The 27,705-nt window shown below is 43.2% G+C and overlaps 2 protein-coding genes across 7 annotated transcripts in view; both read left to right on the forward strand.

The window, feature by feature from the left end:
• ATP13A3 (ATPase 13A3) overlaps positions 1–20,525 on the forward strand; it is a 90,411-nt gene extending 69,886 nt beyond the window's left edge. For 5 of the 6 annotated variants that reach the window (XM_064152900.1, XM_064152899.1, XM_064152902.1 and 2 more), the window contains 13 exons: positions 502–680; positions 1,152–1,274; positions 1,359–1,438; positions 2,640–2,682; positions 2,779–2,888; positions 4,830–4,926; positions 6,316–6,388; positions 7,170–7,347; positions 8,822–9,009; positions 9,413–9,501; positions 9,676–9,756; positions 14,388–14,477; positions 15,957–20,525. In XM_064152900.1, coding sequence (XP_064008970.1) covers positions 502–680; positions 1,152–1,274; positions 1,359–1,438; positions 2,640–2,682; positions 2,779–2,888; positions 4,830–4,926; positions 6,316–6,388; positions 7,170–7,347; positions 8,822–9,009; positions 9,413–9,501; positions 9,676–9,756; positions 14,388–14,477; positions 15,957–16,154 — 1,529 coding nt within the window. In that variant the 3' untranslated portion in view covers positions 16,155–20,525. The remainder of the gene's footprint in view (positions 1–501; positions 681–1,151; positions 1,275–1,358; positions 1,439–2,639; positions 2,683–2,778; positions 2,889–4,829; positions 4,927–6,315; positions 6,389–7,169; positions 7,348–8,821; positions 9,010–9,412; positions 9,502–9,675; positions 9,757–14,387; positions 14,478–15,956) is intronic. The other variant, XM_064152903.1, reaches the window with a different exon arrangement.
• Positions 20,526–25,382: 4,857 nt separating this feature from the next.
• On the forward strand, positions 25,383–27,305 carry GP5 (glycoprotein V platelet). Its single transcript, XM_064152669.1, has one exon. The coding sequence runs from the start codon at positions 25,383–25,385 to the stop codon at positions 27,303–27,305; it is 1,923 nt and encodes a 640-aa protein (XP_064008739.1).
• The last annotated feature ends 400 nt before the right edge of the window (positions 27,306–27,705 follow it).

Here is a 27,705-nt window from a genome sequence, read left to right on the forward strand (position 1 = left end):
GTTGACCTTGATGACCTCCAGAGGCTCTTCACCGTTTTGAGTTTTATTCTAAGACAGTTTGTATTGGATGTATTATTTTCTGTAAGAATGACTTGTGTCCTCATGCTTGGGCTGAGTATCTGTGCTCAGTGTTTTCCATGCACTCTGTGTTTGCTTTTTACATCAGAGGTATTGATAGGCTAGCAACACAACTCAGTGATGGTGTGTTCTTTGACCCTGTTTAAAAAGTGGTATTTTAAATGACTGCATCTTTTCTGCCTGATTCTCAGTATACACCAAAATTGGATTAGTGGTTGATCTTCCTGGCTGAAGGAAGCATACAAAGTTTGGTAATGATGTTAGTGCAGGGGAAGGTCTTAAGCTAGGCTTTGAGTTTTGTTTTTAGGCTTGTTTTACCTTCATGTTGTCACTGCTGCCTTATGTTGAAAACTGCCTTTGTTAGCTTTTGTGTGGACTATCAGTAGATGCTATTAAGCCTTTCTAACTGAAACCTTTCAACAGGGGATAACATGTTAACTGCTATCTCTGTGGCCAGAGACTGTGGAATGATTCTACCTCAGGATAAGGTCATAATTGCTGAAGCACTACCTCCAAAGGATGGGCAGGCTGCCAGGATCAACTGGCATTATGCAGATACCCTCGCAAAATGCACTAGTTCATCACCAGCCATAAACTCAGAGGTGAGATGAGGATTTTTTTTTGCCCTTAGAGTGTAAGCAGTTGAGTTTTACTGTTGAGTGAGTTTCTTTTCAATCTTCCTCTTGTCAATAGCAAATCTGCTGCGAAGCATCAAGTGAAAATTGATGTGCTAGTTAACTTTCAGGGCTTAGAATACCAAAGAGTAGTAAAACAGGTGGGGGAGCTAGTTTTTCAACTGTGATATGACATTTAATGTTTCAGCCATGCAGGAGTCATTTTTTTTCCTGCATTTCATTCTGTTAAGACTGTTCCAGCTGCTTGTATTTGAAACATTAACCCACGTTTTCCTATCACTGAAGTGTTCTCATTGTATGAAGTTTCTTCCAAGCACCATTCTTAGAAACCTCCCCTAAGTATTGACTGTGTAGCAATACTCCTCTGAGTATCAGTTAGTAATTACAAGTTCTATGTGTAAATACACTACAGCTAGAGTATCAAACTACTTTTGATAGGATATTCCAGTTAAATTGGTCCATGAAAGCCTTGAGGATCTCCAGATGACCAAGTACCATTTTGCAATGAATGGGAAGTCATTTGCAGTGATTCTGGAGCATTTTCAGGACCTAGTACCCAAGGTAAGGATTTTACTTGCATATGGACACTTTTGATAGTGAACAGGACTTTGCCCTGTGAGCACTAAGAAATCTTCTATCTTCCAGCTTGTGTTGCATGGCACCGTGTTTGCTCGCATGGCACCCGATCAGAAAACTCAGCTGGTGGAAGCTTTACAAAACGTAGAGTAAGTATTTGCTTAACCTTAGAAAGCAGAAGGGCTGACAGAGTTTGGTGTGACAGGATTAAAAAGTGACATCTGCTGCTGGCTGTCTTGCCACAGGAAAAAGTCTGGGCTAATCTAATTTCCTGGAGGTGGTAAATCAGCCCATTGGCTGAGCAAGAATGAGAGTAGTACCATCTGCTGGCTGCTTGTGAAAGTTCCAGACTCCTGAAGAAGTTACAAAAGATGAATAACTAAACTGACAAACACATTTTATAGAACAGGTTGTTTGGCTTAGCAAGCAACTTCTTCCTCTGTACTCAACACTGGTCAGGCCACACCTTGAGTGCTGTGTCCAGTTCTGGGCTCCTCAATTCCAGAGAGATGTTGAGATACTGGAATGTGTCCAGAGAAGGGCGACAAAGCTGGTGAGGGGCCTGGAGCACAGCCCTGTGAGGAGAAGCTGAGGGGGCTGGGGGTGTTTAGCGTGGTGTGTTGAGCGTGTTAGGCTCAGGGGTGATCTCATTGCTGTCTACAACTACCTAAAGGGAGGTTGTAGCCAGGTGGGGGTTAGTCTCTTCTCCCAGGCAATCAGCAACAGAACAAGGGGACAGTCTCAAGTTGTGCCAGGGAAGATATATTCTGGATGTTAGGAGGAAGTTGTTGGCAGAGAGAGTGATTGGCATTGGAATGGGCTACCCAGGGAGGTGGAGGAATCGCTGTCCCTGGAGGTGTTCATGAAAAGACTGGATGAGACAGTGCCACGGTCTACTTGACTGGATAGGTCTAGGTGATAGGTTGGATTGGATGATTTTGGAGGTCTCTTCCAACCTATTTGATTCTGTGATTCTATGAAATGTCTTCTGTGTGTTAAAGCAGTCTGAGCAGGTGACTATTGTTCAGATAATGGTCAGTGTACTGCTGTCACCGGTGTCAGGCCTCACAGCTATACAAAATACTACAAAGGTCTCTCTGCCTAGAGCAGAGATGCTTTATACTACCTTGAAATGATAACTATTATTGGTTTGATCTGACTAAGTTATGTTACTTTCCTGTCAACTCCTTATGTGTGTAATGACAACAGTATTTGCTTTTGGTATTACCAATCCCTCACCATGGTGCAAACTCTGAATCAAAGTCAAATAACAAAGAAGATTTTAATGAAATAAGCTAAATCAATGCTGGGAATGGTCCAGAATACTGACATCTGTTTTGTTTTTTCTAGTTACTATGTAGGCATGTGTGGAGATGGAGCAAATGACTGTGGCGTAAGTATACTTTTATTTTCCATACAGAGTTGTTCAGTTAAATTTTACAGCTGAAGGAGACTTTTAATCATTCTCTATTTCAACATTAACTTTCAGGCACTAAAGAGGGCACATGGTGGTATATCTTTGTCTGAACTCGAGGCTTCTGTGGCATCACCATTCACTTCCAGGACACCTAGTATTTCCTGTGTGCCAAAGCTGATCAGGTAATGCCAGGTGCTGTGAACTTCAATGCATCTATGTAACTTGGCATATCTTAGATTAAAATATATTTGATGCTGCAGGAGGCCACTTGGGATTAAAGAACAAGCCATACATTTTCAGTAGTCCTGTTTCTTTACTGAAGGTACTCTGAGCAAAGATTTTGCCGTGGCATTGTGTAGTGTTTTAGTCTTTTCAAGGTGTGATGGTTTGGGTGTTCCCTGCCACCCAACACTTTAGAAATCACCCAGACTAGACTCAGCTGGCTCTGGAAATATGAATGAAGCTTATTATTTACAGCTGGCACAATATACAAGCAGATGTTTACAGTATATACAGTTATAGACAGAAATAGACAAGGTAAAAGGTAATACAGAAACACAACAGCCCTCCTAGAAACCTGAGTCCCCAGGAAGGGCTCTCAACTGCTTCTTCACCTTCCCCCTACCCCTCTCAACCTTACCCCAGTCCCAAGGAAGAACAGAGGTTTGGCCAGGGGGGTTAGGAAGCAAAGTGGATTAGTGCCAAAATGGAGGGTGAGGTTAGAGAGATGCATCTCAGCCAGCAGCCCAAGTGAGAGTGGTGCCGAGTGAGTTATCTGTGTTTTGACTTATATTTTTATACATCTCAGCAAGCCTGTGAGGGAAGTAGATGTCACTCTTGTTTTGATTTTACAGCCTATTACCTAGTCCTTTTCACCAAAACATTCTAGCCTGCTTCAGATTAGAACACAAGGTTGGGTTTTTGAGCATGAGTGAGCTTCCACATGTTAGCATTTAATTTGTTATCTTGGTGGCTCTGTTAGTTTCCTTAAAGGCTGTGTATAATGGCAAGCAACCACATTCTTCAGGTAACTGCTCAGCATTATATTAATTAGAAAACACATTTTATAACAAGAATTTGGCCAGATTTTGATTGTAGAATTGGAAGTTAGGGAATAATTTTGGATAAACATCATCCAGAGATGCGTCTTGTTGAGTTTTGTGTGGAACTAATGAAGTAATGGGTAGTCAGAAATAATTCTGAAGTCAGCAGCTTTGTGGCTGACTGCATGTTCATTCAATCTGCGTAGCAAAGTAGTGCTTCACAGAAGCTATTGCAAGCAGCCTTTCATTTGAAAACCTCTAACCACATAAAGTCCAAGGAACACTGAAGTAAGGTGGTGACTCAGTTCATAAAGCATGCTTGCAACTCTACTGTGCTTGAAGAAGTCCAAAGAACACTGAAGGAAGGAGGTGGCTCAGTTCATAAAGCGTGCTTGCAACTGTACTGTGCTTGAAGAAGTCCAAAGAACCCTGAAGGAAGGAGGTGGCTCAGTTCATAAAGCGTGCTTGCAACTGTACTGTGCTTGAAGAAGTCCAAAGAACCCTGAAGGAAGGAGGTGGCTCAGTTCATAAAGCATGCTTGCAACTGTACTGTGCTTGAAGAAGTCCAAAGAACACTGAAGGAAGGAGGTGGCTCAGTTCATAAAGCATGCTTGCAACTGTACTGTGCTTGAAGAAGTCCAAAGAACACTGAAGGAAAGTGGTGGCTCAGTTCATAAAGCATGCTTGCAACTCTACTGTGCTTGAAGAAGTCCAAAGAACACTGAAGGAAGGAGGTGGCTCAGTTCATAAAGCATGCTTGCAACTGTACTGTGCTTGAAGAAGTCCAAAGAACACTGAAGGAAAGTGGTGGCTCAGTTCATAAAGCGTGCTTGCAACTGTACTGTGCTTGAAGAAGTCCAAAGAACACTGAAGGAAGGAGGTGGCTCAGTTCATAAAGCATGCTTGCAACTCTACTGTGCTTGAAGGTGTACCATTCTGACCCCTTTATTCTCTGTATCTCTTCACCTTCATGTCCCTCACAGTGTTTGGTCATGTGTTTGCGCCTAACACTTTGCTCAGCAGAATTTAACTGCTTGCACAGGAAGCTTTCTAGTTACACCATTGCATTTGTTTTGACAGGGAAGGCCGTGCTGCTTTAATAACTTCCTTCTGTGTGTTTAAGTTCATGGCACTGTACAGCATTATCCAGTACATCAGTGTTACTCTGCTATATTCCGTAAGTATTCTCAGTGCCAACATAATCCAGAGAGTTGAAATTTCATAGATACTTCATAGAAATTGTTGCAAGTCTCTCTGACACCTGCATTCTAAAAACTGGTTTTGAACTAGAAGTATTGACAATGTGTTTTGCCTCTGGGTTTTTTAATAGTAACTATATGAATAATGTAGAATCATTGAATTGTTTGGGTTGGAAAAGACCTCTAAGATGACTGAGCACAGAGAAGGGCAACAAAGCTGGTGAGAGGCCTGGAACACAGCCCTGTGAGGAGAGCTAAGGATGCAGGGGCTGTTTAGAGGAGGCTCAGGATGATCTCATTGCTGTCTACAACTACCTGAAGGGAGGTTGTAGCCAGGTGGGGATTGGTCTCTTCTCCCAGGCAACCAGCAACAGAATGAGGGGACACAGCCTCAAGTTGTGCCGGGGGAGGTCTAGGCTGGATGTTAGGAGGAAGTTGTTGCCAGAGAGAGTGATTGGCATTAAAATGAGCTGCCCAGGGAGGTGGTGGAGTCACTGTCCCTGGAGGTGTTCAAAGAAGCCTGGCTGAGGCACTTAGTGCCATGGTCTTGTTGACTGGACAGGGCTGGGTGCTAGGTTGGACTGGATGATCTTGGATGTCTCTTCCAACCTTGTTGATTCTGTGATTCCAACCTGGTTGATTCTATGATTCTATTCTATGATCAAGCCAAGACCACCATGACCATTAAACCATGTCCCAAAAGGCCATGTCCATGTATTTTTTGTGCCTGTAAAGAGGAAGTCTTTACAGTGGGAAGTCCAAATAAACATAGGAAGTGGATAACAATATAATTTTCAGTTAAAAACCTGTCAGCATTTTAAAATAGGCTGACTTTATTTAAAGGCCATTACATTCCTTTTAAGTAAGGATTGGATGAGAGCAGCTTGCAAGTATGAAGTTAGGAGGGGTAAAAAAGCCAAGTGGAGTATTTCCTGTTAATATGATTTGATTCACAATATGGCTTGTGATAGAAGTGATGTATTTTTGTGTGTTTTCTGGGTAAGTTAAACTTGCAAGATGTTAAAAGATCTTTGAGGTGGAAATTCTGACAGCTGTGTGACTGCATAGTAAGGCTGTGGTGTTTTGAGAACTGTAGGCCTGAGCTATTCTTTCATTGGCCTGTAAGATTCAGTAATAAAAGCTTGATTACAGATTTCAGTGACACATAGCTTGCTTGTCTTGAAACTGAAATTGTTTCATACTTCAGGAACTGATCTGTGAATTGTAGAGCAGTCAAGCAAACCAGTTTGACAAGAGGCTGTCTTGTTCAGAGTGTAGTTTAAAGAGTTGATGCCACAGGGGTGTCACTGTAAGATGTTTCTTGGTGTGAAGAAATTGTCAGTGTTTCAGCTGTGATTTCTCTCTAGATCCTGAGCAATCTGGGAGATTTCCAGTTTCTCTTTATCGATTTGGCAATCATTTTGGTGGTCGTCTTCACCAGTAAGTATACCTCTGAAGTACTCCTGTTGGCTTTTATGGAACAGTTTTTGCTTGGTCTGATTTTCTTTAATATCTAATTACATCCTGTTTGGAGTAAGCACTGTGACCTTTAAAACGTTACAACAGTTACTCTTACATGTACTTAAAAATCCAAATTGCTGTCTACTGACTTAGATTCACTTGAAGTTTGTGAGAAGTCATCACATGAAAAGCCAATTGTGGCTGTGAAAAGTAGTTCTTCGTGGTACAGGAAGTCATAAATACCCTACTGACATGAGAAAACTGATTTTGGAATCAAAGCAGACATTGTTTCAATGTCATATTTTTCAAATGTTCTGGTTTCTTGCATTTTTAGTTGAACTTCTGTCCATGGGATGCTGTACTCCAAAACTTACCATTCCGCACACGAACCTGGCTCTCAGATTTACTGGCTTAAGTGGAGAAATCCATTTTTAAGTGTCATAGAAATTACTTCTCTGGGGAGATGAGCTGTAAATTCTTGTGCCAGACAAAGGGAATTTGGCCAGACACCACTAATTCCTTAAGTCTCATGGCTTCTATTATTGTCCCCTGCCAGCTTGCACTGCTGAGGGTAACCAGCCTGTAGAAGGCACTGTGGCGTTACTCTGTTCACATCTTCTCAGGGTGGCTTCGTCCTAATTCTGGATTGATTTTTCAAGTGATGTCATGAGCAAGCCATTCTAATTCCCCAGAATGTGAACAAGGTACTCTAGAAAACCACAGTGATGTAATGCATAATTTGGTGTTTTTCTCTTTGCAGTGAGTCTGAACCCTGCTTGGAAGGAGCTTGTTGCGCGAAGGCCTCCGTCGGGTCTTATCTCAGGTCCACTTCTGTGTTCCGTTTTGTCTCAGATCATCATCTGCCTTGCTTTCCAAACCTTTGGGTTTTTTTGGGTCAAACAGCAGCCCTGGTATGAGCCTTGGACAACAGAATCTGAGTAAGTGCTTCAGTGGTTCCAGGAGGATACAGTAGTGATTGCAGAACTGCAATGGGCAATAATCATAGACTGGTTTAGGTTGGAAGTGACCTCAAGGATCATCCAGTTTCAACCCCCTGCCATAGGCAGAGACACCTCCCACTAGAACAGGTTGCTCAATGCCTCATCCAACCTGGCCTTGAACACCTCCAGGGAGGAAGCAGCCACAACCTCCCTGGGCAACCTGTGCCAGTGTCTCACCACCCTCACTGCAAAGAACCCTTTCCTAGCATCTAGTTTGAATCTCCCCTCTGCCAGTTTAATCCCATTACCCCTCATCCTGTCATTACAAGACCTTGTCAGTAGTCCCTCCCCAGCCTTCCTGTAGGCCCCTTCAGATACTGGAAGGCCTCTATAAGATCTCCTTGAAGCTTTCTCTTCTCCAGGCTGTAGAGACCCAACTCTTGTAGCCTGTCCCATAGCAGAGCTGCTCCAGCCCTCCGAACATCTTTGTGGCTCTCCTCTGGATCTGCTCTAACAGTTCCATGTCCTTCTTGTATTGGGGGGCTCCAAAACAGCAATAAAGTGCTCGCTTCTTTTATTGCTCCCCTTGGGGGACTTGGGTAAAGAAAGCCTCTGTTGCAGCTTGTTAATCTGCTAGCAGATCCTTTTGTGCAACACATGCTAACACGTAGGGGTTAGCTAGTGGTCAGTCACAGTCTGCAGGGCCTGAAGATTTCTCGGCTTTGGTGTACACCTGAGATTGAAATTTGAAATCAATGGTTCAGACCTATTGTAACTCTCCTATATTATAAAGTTTTTGGGTTTTGCTAGCATTTCACTGATGCACTTTTCAGAAACAGGAATTTGATTTTAATACTATTCTTTTTTTAGATTGTATTATTTTCTTACCAGTCTTCAAAGTGTATCTACAGTGATAGTTCTTAGACAGTTCATGTCTGGAGAACTTCATAGCCTGGAGAAGAGGAGGTTCAGGGGTGATCTCACTGCTGTCTACAACTACCTGAAGGGAGGCTGTAGCCAGGTGGGGTTGGTCTCTTCTCCCAGTCAGCCAGCAACAGAACAAGGGGACACAGTCTTAAGTTGTTCTGGGGCAGGGATAGGCTGGATGTTAGGAGAAAGTTCTTGCCAGAGAGTGATTGGCACTGGAATGGGCTGCCAGGGAGGTAGTGGAGTTGCTGTCCCTGGAGGTGTTAAAGCAAAGCCTGGATGAGGCACTTGGTGCCATGGTCTAGTTGATTGGACAGGGCTGGGTGCTAGCTAGGTTGGATTGGATGATCTTGGAAGTCTCTTCCAACATGGTCAGTTCTGTGATTCTATGTAGTGAATTTACAAGCTGGAAACATAAAAGAACCTGAAACTTTGTATTCACAAAAATTGCTACCTCTCTTCCAGAATTTTGAACCACTTCTCTCTGCCTGTAATTACAATCATTAAAGGTTGTGTGTGTTTGGTTGTTTTCTTCATCTTGTAGTGCCTGTGGTGTAATGGACTCCACAAACACCAGCTCTGCGCACCACGAGAACCAGACTCTTCATGATGAACATTACATTAAAAATTATGAAAACACAACTTTGTTTTTTATATCCAGCTTTCAGTACCTCATAGTGGCAATTGTTTTTTCTAAAGGAAAACCCTTTAGGCAGCCATGCTACAAAAACGGTGAGTCCTTTCTTACCTTACATTGTTCTGAGTAAAACTAAGTGACTGCGTCTTGTTTACCCGCGTCTTGCTTGCAGTTGTGTTGTGCCACTTCAGCTGTAGTGGTGTTGCTAGGAGAGTCATAGTACAGTTATGTTCTGGTAATCAGAGAGATGGAAGGAAGGAAGTATTAGATGCAGAAATTTGTGTTAAAGGTTGCTTTGTTTGTAGAAGTGTGTGTGCGTGTCAAAAATTGAGTCTGACCTTCTATCTCTTTCTGGCTATCAGCACAACTTGTGTTATGATAATCCACCTGGAAGTGGCTTAGAGGGAGCAAAGAGGTGGTTTCCAGGGAGTGAGGAACTCATGAGACATGGAAAAAACTAAAACTCTGATTATTTTTTTTCTTCTTCTTCTTCTACAGTTCTGTTTGTTTTATCTGTGATAATTCTTTACGTCTTCATATTTTTCATCATGTTGCATCCCGTTGAATCTATTGACACATTTCTCGAGGTAAGATCTGGCAGATGTGCAGGTGTCTGTGCTCCTTAGGATAACCCCTTGGCTGCCTTGTGACCCCTTAAGAGATTTAACTTCACATTTGTAGGGAGAATGTCTGGCTGAGCCTGTTTTTGAGGTGTTTGCTTCACCTGTGTGTTTTAAACATCTGCCAACCTTCTCTCCCAGCTCGTGTGTGTGCCGTACGAGTGGCGCCTAAGGATTCTCGTCGTCGTTATTCTCAATGCAATTGTATCTGTGCTGACTGAGGTAAGAAACTCAAATGCAATAAAATGCTTGTCTCTTCAGTGTGTCTTTTTCAGAGGGCATGGTTGTCTTTTGTGCAGAAAGTCTTTTCACAGCATGCCAGTGTAAGTGGCCACTGCTTTTGTGTTGAATTTGTATCCCTAAAAATGTCCTTGACATCCAAGGTGTCAAAGTTTTCTGTTTTCAAAGGATGCTTTTAAACCCTTTTTATTGATAAGAGGAGGGACCTCATCGATGCTTATAAATACATAAAGGGTGAGTGCCAGCAGGATGAAGCCAGGTTCTGCTTGGCGATGCCCAATGACAGGACAAAGCGCAATGGGTGGAAGTTAAGACATAGGAAGCTCCATGGAAACATGAGGAGGACTTTTTCTGCTGTGAGGGTGACAGAAGATTGGAACAGGCTGCCCAGGGGGGTTGTGAAGCCTCCCTCTCTGGAGATATTAAAAAACCTGCCTGGATGTGTTCCTGTGTGATCTGGTATAGGGGAACCTGCTCTGCAGGAAGGTTGGACTGGATGAGCTTTGGAGATCCCTTCCACTGACATTCTGTGATTCTGTGAAAGGGGAAACTTGAAAGACTGATTTCAGCTGTTTCATAGAACAATGCTCTCCTGAGGTATTTGCTATGTCACTTTGGTTCAGAACAACATAACACAGTGAAGAACTGTATCAAATCCTTATGGGAGTCCACCTTCATTTAGTTACACGCATCATCATAGCTTATTGTTCAGAATAATACATCTTATTCTTGGATCATCTTATCTGCTCCAAGTCATAGAATCAGAATGGTCTGGGTTGCAAGTAACGTCTCAAAGGTCACTTAGTCCAACTTCCTCTGCAGTCAACGAGGCATCCTTAACGAGATCAGGTTGCCCAGAGCCCTGTGGAACCTGACCTTGAGCGTCCCCAGGGATGTGGCCTCAACTATACCTCCCTGGGCAACCTGTTCCAGTGTTCCACCACCCTCATGGTAAAGAATTTGTTCCTAGGTTGAGAAGTAGAGACGTTAGTGCAGATCTGCTTTTTCCAGCCCTGAGCTTGTCCAAAGTCAATCACTGTAGACTGGTGGCTTCTGCTGTAGTTCCAAAATTAATGTGGACAGAAACATGCCCTACCTTTCATGTAGGGACCCCTGTTTTGACAGACACTTCCATAAGGAGTCTGGATCCAAGGTCAAATATTTATTTCTATTATTAGGTCTTCCCCCTGTTAAATTGGTGCCTTATTTCCAGCCTGAATACATCAGTTTCAGTTGCAGCCATTAATCACTTTTACCCTGTGAAATGAAGAAGCCTTTCAACCCTGCATACTACAATTAGCTGCTTTTAGTGTGTAACATTTCCTGCAGATTCTAGTCAGTATTTCCATTGCTGTGTGAGGGTTTGCTAGCAGGGTGACCAACATAATGTTTGCTTAGATCTTACTATTTTGCCATTTGAAGATGACTACAGCATTAATATTCTTTCCTGTTAGCTGTTTTTCCCTTTCATTTGTGACTTACTAAGGATAAAACCACCCACAGTTTGTTTATTTTTAGACACCTTAATCAGAACCATTCAAGGTTTTGTGTTCCAAGTGTTGTTCCAAATAGAATTTACCACTTATGCTGCTTATGGAGTGTATTTTTTAGTGTTTTCATGTTGCAGGTGACAGATAAACTTGCCTCTTCCAAAACATAGTAGTACATACTAATTTCCTGGCCTTTGTCTTACTAATAAGTTTATCCTCTCTAAAGCTTCTGTGCCTTTTCTCACATTGTCTTGCATTTGGTCTAACCCTCCTTGTGACATTTTCCTTTCTTTCACTTTTCTACTACTAAACTCTACTAAACTCTTAATAGCTTTCTTCTTTGGCCTCCTTTTTATTTGTTAAAAGTTGCCTTTTATTTATATTGCTGCCTTTGCTGTTGAAACATCACAGTTACTCTGAAGCTGCAGAACTGTGGCTTTCTTTTGTCTTCCAGTAAATTTCAAACCAGCTTTCCAGATGGAAATATTTTTTCTGGGGTTTTTTTAGTCAGTTTTCATGTTTTTATTACCATCTTTGGGAAAATCAGGTCTTTTGAAGCACTGACCTTATTCCTTGTCTTGATACATGGCAGTGTAAGTAGGTGATGGTTACAGTTTTCAGTCCAGTGAGAAATGTTATTGAGAGAAATAGATTTACCTTCTACTGGAAAAATTACTTTGCTCTGCAGGTGATCTTTAACTGTTATACACACTGGTGATATTTCCGTGTCAATCCATCTATTAGCACTTGCCCCTATCAAACAAATGTTTCCCCTCTGGTTTAAATGTTCATAAGGTTCCACTTCTGGGCCTTGTTAGCTGTGACATCAATCTGTCAATTTCTGAATCTCTACTAAGCAGAATCTCAGCAATCCAAGTACTGTAGAGCTCTTGCTTTCACAGTGTCACAGTATCACCAAGGTTGGAAGAGACCTCATAGATCATCAAGTCCAACCCTTTACCATAGAGCTCAAGGCTAGACCGTGGCACCAAGTGCCATGTCCAGTCCTGCCTTGAACAGCTCCAGGGATGGCGACTCCACCCTCCACTTTAAATCCCACTCCACTCTTTTTCCAGTGCAGGTTTGAGTTAGCATCTGTGAACACTTCAGTCCCATCACTGGCAGGATGATTCGTCATGTTCCTTTTAAACAGACTTTCCTGTTTACCTTGTTGCCCATACTTGAGTAACACACTGGAAGTACCTATGGAATTTAGTTTTATTGGCATTAATTCTTGGGATCTTCTGCTTTGTCTTGAAACCTGTTTCTTCCAGTTTCACCATTGGCTGAATGTTTTGCTCAGAGATAAGTTGTGTTACTGTCCAGCAGCTGACCAACAAAAGCATTGTCTAGTGGTGCTCAAGCCCTACACTTTGGTTTATGATACACACACTTCACCTTCCATGACTTACTTTTGGCCCACCATTTGAACTGCATTTGCCCAGCTTCAACAGTACTACTCTGGGCTCTCTGAAACACTTCCATGTGGTGTCTGTACTCATGGATTGACAGATTACCTCAGGTTGTAAGGGACCCTTGAAGGTCATCTTGTCCAACCCCCTGGCATGAGCAGGAGCACCTCCAACTAGACCAAGCTACCCAGAGACGTATCAAGACTGATCTTGAATGTCTTAAAGGCCATGGCCTCAACCACATCCCTGAGCAATCTGTTCCAGTATTTTACCACTTTCACTGTAAAGGACTTCCTCCTTATGTCCAACCCAAATCTATCCCACTCTCATTTAAGACTACTTTAAAACCATTGCCCCAGTTTAAAACCCATTTGCTCCAATGTGTTGTGTAGAAGCTGCAGGCTCTTTCATTCCTTCACTTTCACTCTAGCTTATTTGCTTTCTGTCCTCCTCTGCCTGACTGGACTTTCTGCTACTAAACTTTTCACTACAGAGCTACTGGGTACCACAGGTTGTTTTCTGAGTATCCAGGAAGAGCTGCTGCTGGTATCTCCTTAATTTACCAAGGTTATCTCTATGTATATCACCTAAAGTTTGTTCTGCTGAGACTAATCCCTCTTTAAATATCTCACAATGGAGAAATACATGGGGAACTGGGTGTATCTTTTTTTTGTCACACTTGCCAGTTAGACACCATTGTGTCTCCCACTAGGATCAGATGTACTTTTTCAACAACAGGAATGGTTTGTGACTGTGGTTGTCCTTCCATGTGGATGCCAGGCTGTGTTCACAAAACATGCATGTTCTTTCTACCAGATGATAGAAAGTATTGCACAATGAAGGCAGTTCCTAGCAGATGTTCCTCCTTACCCTTTGTGCCTGGTATAGACGAGCTTAAACTGGACTGGCTTACAAAATGAGCGTCATACAAGCTGAGTATTTGTTGGCAAGTGCTTTGTAAAAGCACTATAAGATTCTGGTATACAGTAAAATCTAGCTAATCAGATCCACTTTCTCAATGGCTGAGGTCAGTCAGATGGTAGAAATGGAACTTGTCCAAAATCAGAGATGTAGGCTTAAGGCTGTGGAAGATGGAAGAGGTTCACACTTCTTCTGCATTTGTTGAAGGCTCTTGAGTCAGCCCACATAACTGTGTGAAGATAACCAGATGCTCTGAGCATACTGTTCAACCTCTGCCCTCTTTTCCCAAGTGTGGAATGGCTCTTATGGAATTGCCACTGATTCCTTCGTGTTTCCCACTCCACTGAAGCTTGTCTGAGAATGCCACTGGTTTAAAACAGACTACAAAGATACAAGCATAGCTCCAGCATGAAGCACACTCTAGTATCAAAGGTGATTTGAGGGAAAACTGGTTTAAGCACCTCATGCCCGATGCTTCGCAGGTGTTCTGGGGTATTAAAATGTCTTAAGGATGTGTATTTATGTTACCTGTACTGATATATGCAGTTTTGGTGGTTGTTGCTGTTGACTTGAAGTACACATTTGTATTCTTAAACATCATGTGAGCACTTTAAGAATGAAAATGTTGAGCACTTAAGTACTGACAAGTAACGTAAGCTCTCCGTTTGGCCCGGCGCTGAGTTAGTTCTTTGCCTAACACGCTGTTTCAGGTTGTGTTTGTAATGTGCACACTAACAACAAATGATCATTAGTTTCTTTAATTCTTCCCACTCACTGCAATGTCTCACAGAATGTCCTCCTTGATATGATCCTTTGGAAGGTTGTGTTCAATCGAGACAAACAAGGAGAATACCGCCTCACCATACCCCAGCCGCCTCAGGTTGGAGACCTGTATTTTGCTGTCGTGATTTTGAGTGCATGCAGATTAATCAGTTTTGCCTTTTTGTAGTCTGTTAAGTGTCTGTTGCTTTATCTTAAGCTTTAGACTGCTTTAAATTGGATTTCTGTGAGCAGAATATTAAAAGGAAAGGCTTCTGGGTTTACCACCTACTTCTTGTTGACACTTGAAGAAGTGAGCTCTGCTTACGGGAACTGCAAAGCACACCCAGAGGATTGCTTTTGAGGCCTCTCTTGCTTTATCTTCAGTTTGCACATGAGCAAATTTTATCTGCGTTGTCACAAGTTAGCATGCTAGAACTGGGAACGTCTTGATTTGCTTGGAAGCAGAATTGCTGAGCCTGGGTCTAATCCAGCTCTTTATTAAATTAGTTTGAGTTAGAGCTTTAGATCATTTTCTGCAGGCAGAAATTTACAGCACATGCAAGTTAAACAAAAGAAAATGCCAAACGAAAGGATGTTATTACTACTGCAGATGATTTAGGAGATTGAAGGATTTAGCTGCTGCTTTTCAGGTGACCATGGATCTTGCTCTGTGCTGTTACTACTACCTGAAGGAAATCTGTGTAAATCCCACACAGAATAGGTTTTAATTTAAGTCTATTGGCTTATTACTTGTGGCTTGTTCTTGCTAGAAGGACAGTGTGTTTATTTCTCAGCCCTGAATTTTACTACATGTAGTCACTTCAGATTTACATTTGCCCTTTTGAGGCTGTTGAAAAACAAATCAACTTGTTCCTTGAAGAACAGAAGCTGTGCTTAAAGCTCATGTTTGGTTCAGCTCCCCAGTTGGCAGAAATACAGAGCATGAAGAAAACCATAGAGTATATCTCCATTAGAATGTCAGCCCTGCAGACTGTAGGCTGTCTCTAAGATGTGAGGGATCCAGACTTGAGAGTGAGAAATGGTGTTTGTCTTCCCCAGCTAGTTAAGTTATGTGTATTTAGGCCTGGGAGAGGAAAAATAGGAAGGAAGACTTAAATTCAGTAAGTTATTTCTGGTTTAATACCTATTAATACCTGCAGAACTTAGCTTTCACAGTGTCAGCAAGTTAAATTCTGCCACTTTTGCCTGCCTGCCTGCCTTCATTTGAGCAATTCATTGCTTAAAGTGTTTTGAACTCTGGAAGTTTTAGACCAGGCTCTTGCTCTCCAGCAGCAATGTCATTTAATGGTACCTGTCATAAGTGTGCTTCTTGAAAGTGTTAGAAACTCTGCTTAAAAGCTGTTGATGACCTTAGAGGTGTGGTAGTGCAGAGTCTGTTCTTCATGCTCTTTTGAATGGCATTGCTGCCACAGTGTAGAAGCGATGACACAACAGAAAAGCTGCTGTGCTCTGCTCTCTAGATTCAATATGACAATGAAATAGTAAACTGGAAACTCAAATGATAGCAATTTACCGTATAGTGAATCCCTTTATTTTTTTTTCCTAATCCAGTGTTCAAATTGCTTTGTTTCTGCAGGAGGCCGTGGATCGCTGTGGAGTCTATTTCCTTTCTTCCCTGTTTGGTTGTAGAGAGAAGACACCAAAAGCCAAGTATATGCATCTAGCTCAGGAACTGTTGGTTGATCCAGAATGGCCACCAAAACCCAGAACAACAACAGAAGCAAAAGCACCATCCCAAGAAAATGGTTCATATCAAATCATCACTGTAACATAACAGCGGATCCTCGTGGCATGTGTCTTTGCTAGTATCCAGAATGTAATTTTAAGGCTCTATTTGAAATTGCAGTATACTAAATGTCAAATTCTAATGCAGATATTTCCAACTGTTTTGTTTTTTTGTTTTTGTCTCTCTGAATCCAGAGTTCAGAGCTGGACACAATTATGGCTTATACATTTTAAAAATGTAGGTTATCTCGGGCAGAACAAAAGTGATTGTTTCCTTCCACCACCTTTCAAATTTCCTAATTCCTAAAAGGAGAAGAGTTTTGAAGGTTGAAAACTACAGGGCAGTTCAAACAAGTTCACTTCATTAGCCTGGAGTACCTTTAAGCATTGTTCTAACCTGCTTACCCAGGCGCCTGTCGATGTAAACCTTACGGTGTAAATGGTCTCGTGGTAGTACCAGAGACACAGAACCATGTCCTGGTTTGTTGGTTGGTTTGGCTTTGGTTTTGGGGTTGTTGAAAAGCTTTGTGCCTCAGAACGGTTCTAAAGTTTTGATGTGTGTACCTCTTAAGTTTGTCCCTGCTAGTAAGGAGTGTTTCTGGGTGTAATGTTTTGAATTTAAGTTCAATTCTTTAGTCTGCTGCAGCAGGATCTGGGAATGCTAGAGGGGTAATATGCTCTGTCCTTGAGAAGAAAGCACATTGCTTTCTGGTGGGTTCCTAGCTTCTTTTCTAGCTAGCCCCGAGGAAGGGCTTAGGTGGTCTCCAGAGGCCATTTGGCTGCACTAAAGTTTTTGGAGAAGGAAGGCTGGAGAATCTTAACCACATTTTTCTGTCTCTCAAGTTCTTCTATATTTTGCTATGCATTTCTCCACAGACCTTGCATTTTCCAGCATAAGGGGTGGATTATCCCTTTGTGGACCATGTTTTATTTGTAAACCTGAAGATAATTTCCCTACACACCTTGAAGTAGTAAGGCCAAAGTTACTGCTGCAAGGGAAATGGGGGGTGGGAGGGAGGAATATTTTTCACATGCCCACGTTTTGGGGTTTGTGCATGTTAAGAACATAATGCATTTCAAAGAGTCTGCCAGTATCTTAAGCACTAAATGTAGCTATATGGAACAATTAAGAGAAAATAGATGAGCTAAAATTCTGTCTTGCTGCAGAACTATAGAGCTTATGTGGATTTTATTTATTAAAAAGAAAAAAAAAAGGAAAAAAAAAGATAAAAGCTTAAGCATTAGGGGTAGTGATACAGCATTTTGCCATCAGGCAGTCTCAAAACACAAGACCACTGGAAAAATAGGTGTGCAAAGATGTAGGCAGATGTAGTCTTCGCCTTCAAAGCTTAAAACCTTTCTTTCTTTTTTCTTCTTTTTTTTTCCCCCTCTTTATTTAACTCACAAATTGCTAATCTCCAAGCAGCTTCAACTTGCTACATTTCTTTGGTGTCTTTTGGAAGGTGATAAAATATCGATTCTTGATCGCTCTGTTCTGACCAGGTGCAACTGACTGGTTCAGAAGCCTACAAACTTTGGGAAGGGATCTGGAGAAGTCACAGTTCTGTAGAGAAGTAGTGGAAGGAGAGCCCCAAACTCCCTGACTGGCTGTGGGATCACGTTGAAGTGTGTGTAGTAGATGATGGAACTCAAGTGTAGTAGATGATGGAATTCAAGTGTGGTGGATGATGGAAGGTTTGGGGTTTTTGTTCTAAATGCCTGTGGAGATAATTCCTCTCCAGCATTGTTTCAGAAAGAGGAGTTGTTCAGGTCACAACTAATTCCTTTGTGCTGTTCTGGAAGGCAGTGTGGTCAGTGCCCCCTCACTGCTCCCCTTGTTGCGGTTTCCACAGTGTTGAACATGCGGTGCCAATGGGGAATTTAAAAGTGGTGCTAAGTGGTTCCGAAGATACTGCCTAGAACTTGGGAGTTTAAGTTGTTAGCACTTGCTCCTCAGAACTAATGTGCATATGGTGTGCTATCCTCCAGTCCAGCTGTCGACCCTTTTCCTGATATTTATGGTTGTTTCTTTTGTTTTTGAGGGAGTGGAGCAGGAGCACTTCCCCCTTCGGAAGTGGTTTTCTTAGCATTCATTCAGCGGAGCACTGTAAAAGTCTCATTATCCTGGCTTCTGATGGTCCTCAACAGTGAACGACTACATCAGTAGCATTTATAGGGAGTCTGCAGTTGTGGACTTGGATAAATACTTTAATCATGAACAGGAATCACTTGGCTCGTTTCTGTCAGTGCTGATTTTTACCAAGTCTTTGTAGCATGGAATAATTGATGAAGAATAATTCTCCGCTGCGTAAGTAGTAGTCACGTTTAAAGAACACCCTCCCCCCACCCACCCCACCCTAGCAGTATTTTAGGTGTAAAACGCTGTGAAGCTATGCATCTCGGACCTGGGAGCTGTGACTTAACCTTTACACACCTAAGCTTTTGCTTTCCATTCCATTCAGCGTTTTAGCTTGGCTCTTCTATCTAAAGTGAAGGAAAATATTTGTCTTTTCTATGCTTTTGCTTAGTGTTTTCTCTGAACTGCTAATTTCCCTTGCCTGGTTTCTGAAGCTAGTCTTTCTTATCGTAGGTCCCTTAGCCTTACCTAGTGAGAAGAAACAGTTTATCAAGGTGGGCTTGTCGTGGGAGAATGTTTTAGGAAGCTCTCACTGAAACTGAAATCACCGAGCACCTCCACCCGATCGCATGATTCAATGGCTCATGAGCCCATTAGGCTTGAATACTTGCAAATGGGAGGTACTTTCCCCAGGGTATGTGTTCAGAGCTGGGAAGTGTCCTTGAGGTTGCATGCTTGAGATCTGACCTATTTGCTCCTGACTTGCAGTCAAGAATCACACATTAGCTCCTCTGGGAAGCCTTCTTCTTGTTGCAGGTTCAGCCACAAAAGCAGCTTTTGCATCTTCTGCAGTTATTGGGATTTATGCCTTCCTACCCAAAAGCTGAGTTTGGCCACCTCTAATTTTTATCTTGTTTTGAGCAGTTTTAAGTTTTGGGTTGGTTTGGTGTTTGTTTTGTTTTGTTTCCTGGTTTTCACCAATACAGCAAACTAGATCTGCACTAATACAGTCACTTCCTGCTTTGGAGACGAAATTCAGTTTGCAGTGCAAAGAATCTCTTCTCATGTTCACCTTGGAACTCTGCATTCAGGTGAACAGACCAATTTTATTGAGCTCCACCTTAGATCCTCGGTAGACTTTTTCTTCCTGCTGTATATTTTGGCCTTAGGTTGAGGAGTTTGATTTATTATTAAATTATTTGCGTATGCAGACTTCAAATCTGTACCTATTTTACTTTTGGATGTATTAGGAGTTGTAAATATTTACTGATTGGGTTCTTTTTTTGTTTTGTTTTAAATATTATTTATGCACATACTTAAAGGACTTGGGTCTATCCAGGAGGGAGGGAGGGAGGGGGGGGGGATAAAAAAGGCAATTGCTGAATAACAAAATGTTACTTTTTAGAAATCAACTTGCAAGATCATTCAGTTGGATATCCCTCAGGGTTATTTTTTAAAGTTTGGGGGTTTATTTTGGTGTGGGTTTTGTTGTTTTGGTTTTTTTTCTTCCCTTCAGATTCAATTAGCAGTAATAAGATTCATGTACTATAGAGCTAAATCTACTGTAAAAAGAACATGCTGCAAGTAATGCTTGAGTGGAAGCAGCTAAAGCGCCCAGGGAATTGACTCTCTATATTCATCGCAGCCTCAAATTGAAATCTCTGTTGCACTTTTGTTGGATTTTTCTTTTGTTTAGTTTTAATTTATTTTAGTTTTGTTCATTACTTCCTGAAGGTTTTGCTGAAGAGTCATCCCAAGTTGGGTAAATAATCCTCTTGTTGTACGTGTCTGTACAGTAGAATGCTAAGCAGATGTCGAGTCCTTTTTTTATGCTGCAGATATCCCCTGCTTAATGTTGGCCATCACAAAATGAGAGAGCTAAAGTTCTGTAGGATTTCTTCTGTGGAACTCTGAACTGCAAACTCTGCATGTCCAAGGAAAAGCTGTGGGGTCTTGCCAATAATTTTTACAGTCTCAAATATGTTGATTTTTATACAGCAGAGCTTCAGGTTTTTAAAGCTCTTTTCAACAAACTGCAGCTCGTTTGATAATTACGTGATCCAGGAGCTACTCAGTTTGTCACAGATCCCTCAAGCCTAACCCAGATTAAAAGGTGCATCATTACAGCCCTCTCTAAGGAGCTCAGCTTCCTTTTGATTTTCAGATCTTAAATGATACTGCATCTTTGTATTTAAAACGTGTACTGCTGCTCTAGAATGGTACCCTGTTGTCAAGAGGCATACGTAATTAACTGTACAATAGGTTGTAAATAGACTTGTAAATCATTTTTGTGACTGAAGCTCTTTGAGAATAAAATTAAAATGAACAGATATTTTAATTCTTCTCATTAGTTTCAAGAAATCATTTTTAATTACTCTTTGTGCACTTAGGTCCAAAGCTTGTTGAAGAATGCAGACTCGCTCCCAATGTGATGATGTGATGTGTCTCTTGTTCAGTACCTGTGATGGTCTGGGATGTACCCACCTCCTCCTCCCCATTATGAAATCACCCAGAGTAGGTTCAGTCAACTAGAAGTTAAGGAATGAAGTTTTATGTTTACAGCTTAGCACAATATAATCAGATATTTACAGTATCTGCAGCTACAGGCAGACATATACAAGTTAAAGCTAATACAGACACACAACAGCCCTCCCAGAAACCAGAGTCCCCAGAGGGACTCCCAACCACCCTTCCACCTTCTTTCCACCCCTCTACCTTATCCCAGAGTTTGTCTTGCGTGCAAGGTGAGGTTGGAGGATCAGCCAGGAGGGTTAGAAAGCAGAAAGATCACACAGTTACACAGAAGATTAGTTAGAAGTGTAAACACACAGTTTACTTACACAGAAGTCCAGGGAGAAAGCACAGGCACCAACAGGCACACATTCACTGTGTTATCTATATTTATGTTCTTGTCTTTATACAGCTCAGCAAGCCTGTGAGTAGACATCACTGTTGTTTCCATTTCACAGCCTATAATCTAATTTCCATCCTTAAATTATTCCAGTTTGCCTCAAACTAGCACAATACCTCTGCATTTTTGAATGGGGGGTGGAGTTGTGGGTGTGCAGTGTGTTAGTGCCGCTGGCTGTTCTTCTGCCTGTTGCCTTAGGAGAGCCGTTTGAAACCCAGACCTTTTACAGGTGATAACAACTTGCATCCACCTTCTGTTGTCTAGATGTCCATTATGTTCTTTGACACATGGGAGGCATGATTTTGAAGACTCCCAGGCAGTTGTTCTTGGTCCTAAGCTGTGGCTGTTGTCGCAGTCGTCTCCAGAATAACCACATGGAAGCAAAGGCATCGTTGGTGCCCTGCACCTCGCCTGCCATCTAAACACTAATTGGCAGAGCCCATTCTTCTAAACTTGGCCACAAGGTACTTGAAAGACCTGGTTACTAATGACAAAATTTTAATCTCTCCATTTCAAGTGAATATTCTGATCATGTGAAACTGTTCTCTCTTCAGAAGCTTTCAGGCTTTAGGTTTTGTTGGCCTGTGGCTTCAGAAGACTCAGAGGCAAGGCAGGAGGCAAATGGAGCTACTGTGGATTGCTTAGCCAAAGCATTACATAAACCTCCTCTTCCTTCCTTACTCAGACTGCTTTGTCTCCAAACCTCCAAGAAAATGAAAGAGTAGCCTAGTGAAGGTACATACAAATTGCTTTGTGGTTTAAAGTAGATATGTTCACTTCTTCAAAGCATAACATCCCCTGCACAGCAGACTCTGACAAAACTGTCTTAAAATGTCATTTTTCTGATGCTAATTCATGTTGGGATGGAGATTTCTCCCTACCCAGGTTCACATTGGGTTGCTTGGAGCACAAATTCCTAATACCACTGTTGAAGAAGCTACAAGTGGGTTTTATGCTGTTGCATGTGTGACTTCAAGGTTTCTCAGGTGGTGTCACATTCTGCTTTTGGAGTTGCATACAGCCTGTGGAAGTTGGTTGCTCACACAAGTAAATGTAGGTAAAAATCTGCTCTGAAGCTTAAAATACTCTTGGGCCTTTTGCAGTCATTCTGCAGATGTGTGTGACTTATCTAGAGGATGCATTTTGCTGCTCAACTTCCCATGTGAAGTGCAGAATCATGGTGAAGCCTGATTGCCTGCCATGCTCCTACTAAGTTCCTAAGAAGCAGCTAAGTCTAAGGTACAGTTCAAAATTCCTTTTTCATGCTCATGACTTTCAAAAGTTGCAAGAAAGTGAAGAAGTACCAGAGGAAAATGTAGGTGTGTTCTTTGAACAGCCTTCAGCACCATAATGCATCTTGGAGTGAGGAGCCCAAACCTGAAGGTGCCATTTGAAGGGTGGCCTCTCCAGTGCTGAGCCATAGGTTTGTGGTCTTAATCTCTTGCAAGGGATGGTTACCATTTCAGTGTTTGGCTTGTGAATGCCTTTTGCTATGAGACTGGGAAAACAGACACCCCAAGTTTACAGTCTGGAGTTAGCCTGGTTCTTATTTAACAGACTGTGGCCTGCAGTCATACCCTGAGGGACCTGCAGTTGCAGTCTCTAGCTTAACCATTTGAGGTTTTGTCTGTTTGTTTGCTTCTCTGCAGCCTTATTTCTCTCTTATCATTGAATCCCCTAGGTTTAGACTGGTCATTAGGAAAAAAAATTCACAGCAAGAGTGGCCAGACATTGGAACAGGCTGCCCAGGGAGGTGGTTGAGTCACTGACCCTGGAAGATTGTTTAGATGTGGTGTTTGGGGGTATGGTTTAGGGGTGAACTTTGTAGACCAGGTTAGACTTGCTGATCCCAAGGGTCTTTTCCAACCTGAATGATTCTCTGATTCTGCCATGGTGTTGGGTTCAGTTGGTGCAGATTGAGATGCCAGTCATCTTTGGGCAGAAATACATCAAGAAAATTATTTCAGTGTGGAGGGTCATGCTCCTGTACCACACCCAGAGACACCTCACTGGCTGCGTGTGTGGTGGGCTTTAAGCTGAATGGGGATGTGCTCAGCAGCAGCATGCTGAGGTGAGGTTAGTTATGGCCAGGGTCAGTTTGGCTTATGAGCATACTGAGGTGAAGTCGTCTGGTTTATGGCTTAAGAGAGAGGGTCTTCAGGTGGGAGAGAGGTCACTAAGAGCATCAAAGTCCATGGAAGGTTCTTGTGTGACTGGAAATGTCCTTTGGAAGGATGAAATCTCATGGGTTTTTATTTTTTTGGTGGCATACAGCCTCACTCAGAGAGCTGTAGGAGGCCTGCTAAGAGCTTGCATTGCACCACATTGCTGGTGGCTGTTACCACTGGATTCCATGTCCTTCCTTTCCTAAGGGAGGGAAGCAGATTTTACCAGCTCTCAATACTCTCAACCTCACCAAGATACTCTTTTGAAGTACTCCCTTTGCTTTTTTGATGCAGCAGCAGTTTTTAATCCATGCTGGTACTGTTCTGGTTAGCAGTACCAGCATGTGAAAAGCTCTACTATCCTACCTGGTTTCTTTGTAAGTGATGAGCTTTGTATCCATGTCTGTTTGAAAGGCTGGTATGGGAAAGCTTCATTCTTGCCTCTCAAAAAGGGTATGTTGGGATGGAGCCCTTCTGTCCTGCAGTGTTCTCAGTGCTCAACACTTACACAGTGTTGGCACTTCCAGGTATGTGTGCATCAAGAGAAGTGTGGCCAGAAGGTCAAGGGAGACAAGTCTCCCCCTCTACTCCACTCTGCTGACTCCTCACCTTGAGTATTGCATCCAGTTCTAGAGCCTCTGTTACAAGAAGGGTATGGACGTGCTGGAAGGTACCTAGAGAAGGGCCACGAGGATGATCAGAGGGCTGGAGCTGCTCTGCTATGGAGACAGACTGAGAGCGTTGGGGCTGTTCAGTCTGGAGAAGAGAAGGTTCCAAGGAGACCTTATTGTGACCAGTATCTGAAGGGCGCTACAAGAAAGCTGGGGAGGGACTTTTTAGGGTGTCAGGTAGTGATAGGACTGGAGGGAATGGAGCAAAACTAGAAGTGGGTAGATTGAGATTGGATGTTAGAAAGCAGTTCATCATGAGGGTGGTTAGAGACTGGCACGGGTTGCCCAGGGAGGTGGTGGAAGCCTCATCCCTGAAAGTTTTGAAGTTCAGACAGGATGTGGCTCTGAGCAACCTGATCTAGTGTGAAGTGTCCCTGCCCGTGGCAGAGGGTTTGGAACTGGATGATACTTGAGGTCACTTCCATCCCTGATCATTCTATGATTCAATGAACTTGCCCAGCTATTCTAGCAGTCCCAGCTGCTGCTTCTGCTGATCAGCCAGGTGCTTCACTTCCATGGTTTTTGGTACAGTTGGGCTTGTTTTCACTAAGGAAGTCTTTCTAAACCGTGGGTGTCTGTTTGACTTGCTCTTCTAAGTACTGCCCCCATCGCTGCAGTGGCACTTTCCCGGTATAACCTCCCACTTTACTGCTTTCCTTCAGATCTATCTTTATTGCTGCAGCTCCCTGGCTAACTCCACGCCACTTCTTCCCCCTCGTTTCCTCGTCCCTTACAATACTGCTGACAGCACAGGGTTGTGCTAAGCTGCTGGAAGGCGACTCGCTGGGTATGGGAGGCTGACGACTGTGCCGTGCTACCTGAGCTCTCGCCTGCTAGTTCAGCCTGCGTCAGGAATAGCCTCTTGCTTCTCGTGTGTTCTTGGGCTCTTCCAAGAAAGGAGTGCTGCAAACATCGAGAGATGACTTAACAGAACTGCCTACTGCTTTGCTTTTCTGGCCTCTGGGAATACAGGACGCCCTTTTCACCTCCCTTATCTATTTGTGCAGGCAAAGCTTTATTTTTAAACCTCAAGTAACCTACAGGTTAAAAAAAAAACCTCCTGTGGGTGCAGGACCTCTTGGTAATTAGTTTTTTTGGAAGGCTTTCTATGTGTAACTTTAGTAGAAGGCTTTTCTCTGTAAATAAATGCAGGCCTGGTAACTATCTAAGAGTTCCATCACAGTCTTTTCTTAGGCCTTCATTATACTTGGCTAGTTCAAATATAAACAAGGGACGGTTGGTTTACAGAAGAGCTTTATCTGTCCTTCTCAGTGTGAGCTATTTGCAGTCAACAGTAATAGAGATTTGAAGGTTTGCTTTCAAGCCAAGAAAGACTTCATGCACGCTTTTGCAGGTTTTATGATACCTTCACATGACTTTAGCACCTGCCAAGTTGTTGACTGCCTGTAATCAAACTCTCTTCTCTCTCGTGACAGTTTCTGACAAAGCAAGGATGTTAGTGCTTCATTTGTCAGTGATGATCAAGCTTTTCTTCCAGTTGGATGCATCTATTTGTCCTGGAAAGTGTGACTGCCCTTCAAAACATGCAATTCGCTGCTCTGGCCCCCGCATAGAAGACCTGGAAGGGCTAAGGCTGCCTCGCAACGCAATAGAAATTCACATCACTGGCACTAACCTAACGCGCTTGCAGGATGCTTTTTCCGGCATGGTGGAACTGCAGCATCTCGTCTTGTCTTCCAACAGCATCTCTGTGGTTTCACCAATGGCTTTCAAAGGCTTGAGAAGCCTCAGAGCCCTCAAACTGCTAGATAACCAGCTGGTTGAACTTCCCCCAGAAGTGTTCAGTGACGTGGTACAGCTTCAGCAGCTGATGGTTGAAAAGAACAAGTTGAAATCCATCGAAGAGAATCTGTTTGGCAAGCTGGCCAGTTTGGAGGAGCTTTTCTTGAACAAAAACCAGCTGACAGCACTTCCCAGTGGCGTGCTGAAGAAGCTTGCCAAGCTCAAGTTACTGAACTTGTCAAGAAACTCTTTGGCAGCACTGCCTAGGGATGTATTCAGTGCCTTAAGTAGGCTTCAGAAGCTGATGCTGTATTTTAACAGGCTGCCTTCAATAGAGGCTGGTGTGTTTGATAACCTGAAGGAGCTGCAGGAGCTCTTTCTGCATTGCAATAACATCCAGTCCATTGCCCTCGACGCGTTTCATTGCCTTCATAAACTGAGAGTCCTAACACTCTCCAGAAACAAGCTGGAGGCTTTGCCTCCTGGGCTCTTTCTGCACTTGCATGAGCTGTCTAAACTGACCTTGTACAAGAACCCTTTGAAGTCTCTTCCAGGAGTGTTGTTTGGAGAAATGAGGCATCTGGGTAGCCTGTGGTTGTATCACACCAAGCTCTCAACAGTACCAGATTTTGTGTTCAGTAACTTGACAAACTTAGAGCTGCTCGTGCTGAGCTTCAATCCAGAGCTTAGTGTTCTCCCTAGGAACGTGTTCAGTGGCCTGGCTGCGCTGCGAGGCCTCTCTCTGCACACTAACAATATTTCCAGTTTGCCAGAGGGCATCTTCCTGAGCCTGCAGAAGCTGCAGAACGTCTCCCTTTTTGATAAGAGGCTTGAGCTAGTTCCTAGAAACCTCTTTCATAACCTCAAGCACCTTCAGAGAGTTTACCTGAATAGCAGTAAGCTGCAGTCTCTTCCCGGAGACTTCTTCACTGGTTTACCTGAGCTGCAAGAAGTCTTCCTTGATGGCAACCCCTGGAAGTGTGATTGCCAAATCCTTGGCTTCCAAGAGTGGATCCAGAAGAGCATGGAGCTAGTTAACAACGTGCTGTCTCTGGTGTGCCACAGCCCGCTGGCACTGCGCAGCGTTCCTCTGGCGGCTCTAACAGTTGATCACCTGAAGTGCCAGCCAGCCGCAGCCCTTACGTACCAGACCTTCAGCTCAACTTACTCCCAGACTTCAGCTTCTCTCGTGAGGGAGCAGTTCTCACCTGGGGAGAATGCTGTGGCAGCCGTGTCGGGTGTGGATGCCAGCACACCCGCGGCGGTCCCTCTCGTGACTCCAGGTTTTGGCTACTTGCCCATCGGAGCAGTTGGACAGCCTAGGTTTCATTTCTCAGGTGTTCCAACTCGAGCTTCTCCCAGTGTCATAGTGCAAGCCAACAGAGTCAGTGGGACAGGGTTAACAACCCCACCCTGGTGGGGTGAGTTGCCAGCCCAGAGGGGTGCTAAACCTTGTTTTAGTACCAGAGTCGCTTACTGCCAGCTGCTGTTGTGCCTTCACAGTCTGATTTTAGCACTCCAGGCTGCAGCCATTGTGCTGAGTCTGTATGTGATGGGTAAAGCCAGGCAGCTCTTGCACTCCAGAAATACTCCTCTTCAACCTGTAGTTCTGATCCAATTTGTAAGAAGATGAAGATTAACAACCAAAGGGAGGGTTATAGGTATTTTTTTCACAGAATCAGAAAACATGAGGGGGTGGAAGGGACCTTGAAAGATCATCCAGTCCAACCCCCCCCCCCCCCCCCCCCCCGAGCAGGATCTCCTGGAGTAGGTCACACAGGAACTTGTCTAGGTGGGTTTTGAATGTCTCCAGAGAAGGAGATTCCACAACCTCTCTGGGCAGCCTGTTCCAGTGTTTTGTCACCCTTACAGTCAGAAAGTTTTTCCTTATGTTCACATGGAACTTTCTCTGCCCCAGCTTGCACCCATTGCCCCTTGGCCTATCTTTGGGCTTCACTGAGCAGAGCCTGGCTCTGTCCTCCTGACACTGCCCTGCACATCTTTATCAACATGAATGAGGGCAGCCCCTGGGC

Source organism: Pogoniulus pusillus, chromosome 13 (genome assembly GCF_015220805.1).
Source record: "Pogoniulus pusillus isolate bPogPus1 chromosome 13, bPogPus1.pri, whole genome shotgun sequence".
Lineage (NCBI taxonomy): Eukaryota > Metazoa > Chordata > Aves > Piciformes > Lybiidae > Pogoniulus > Pogoniulus pusillus.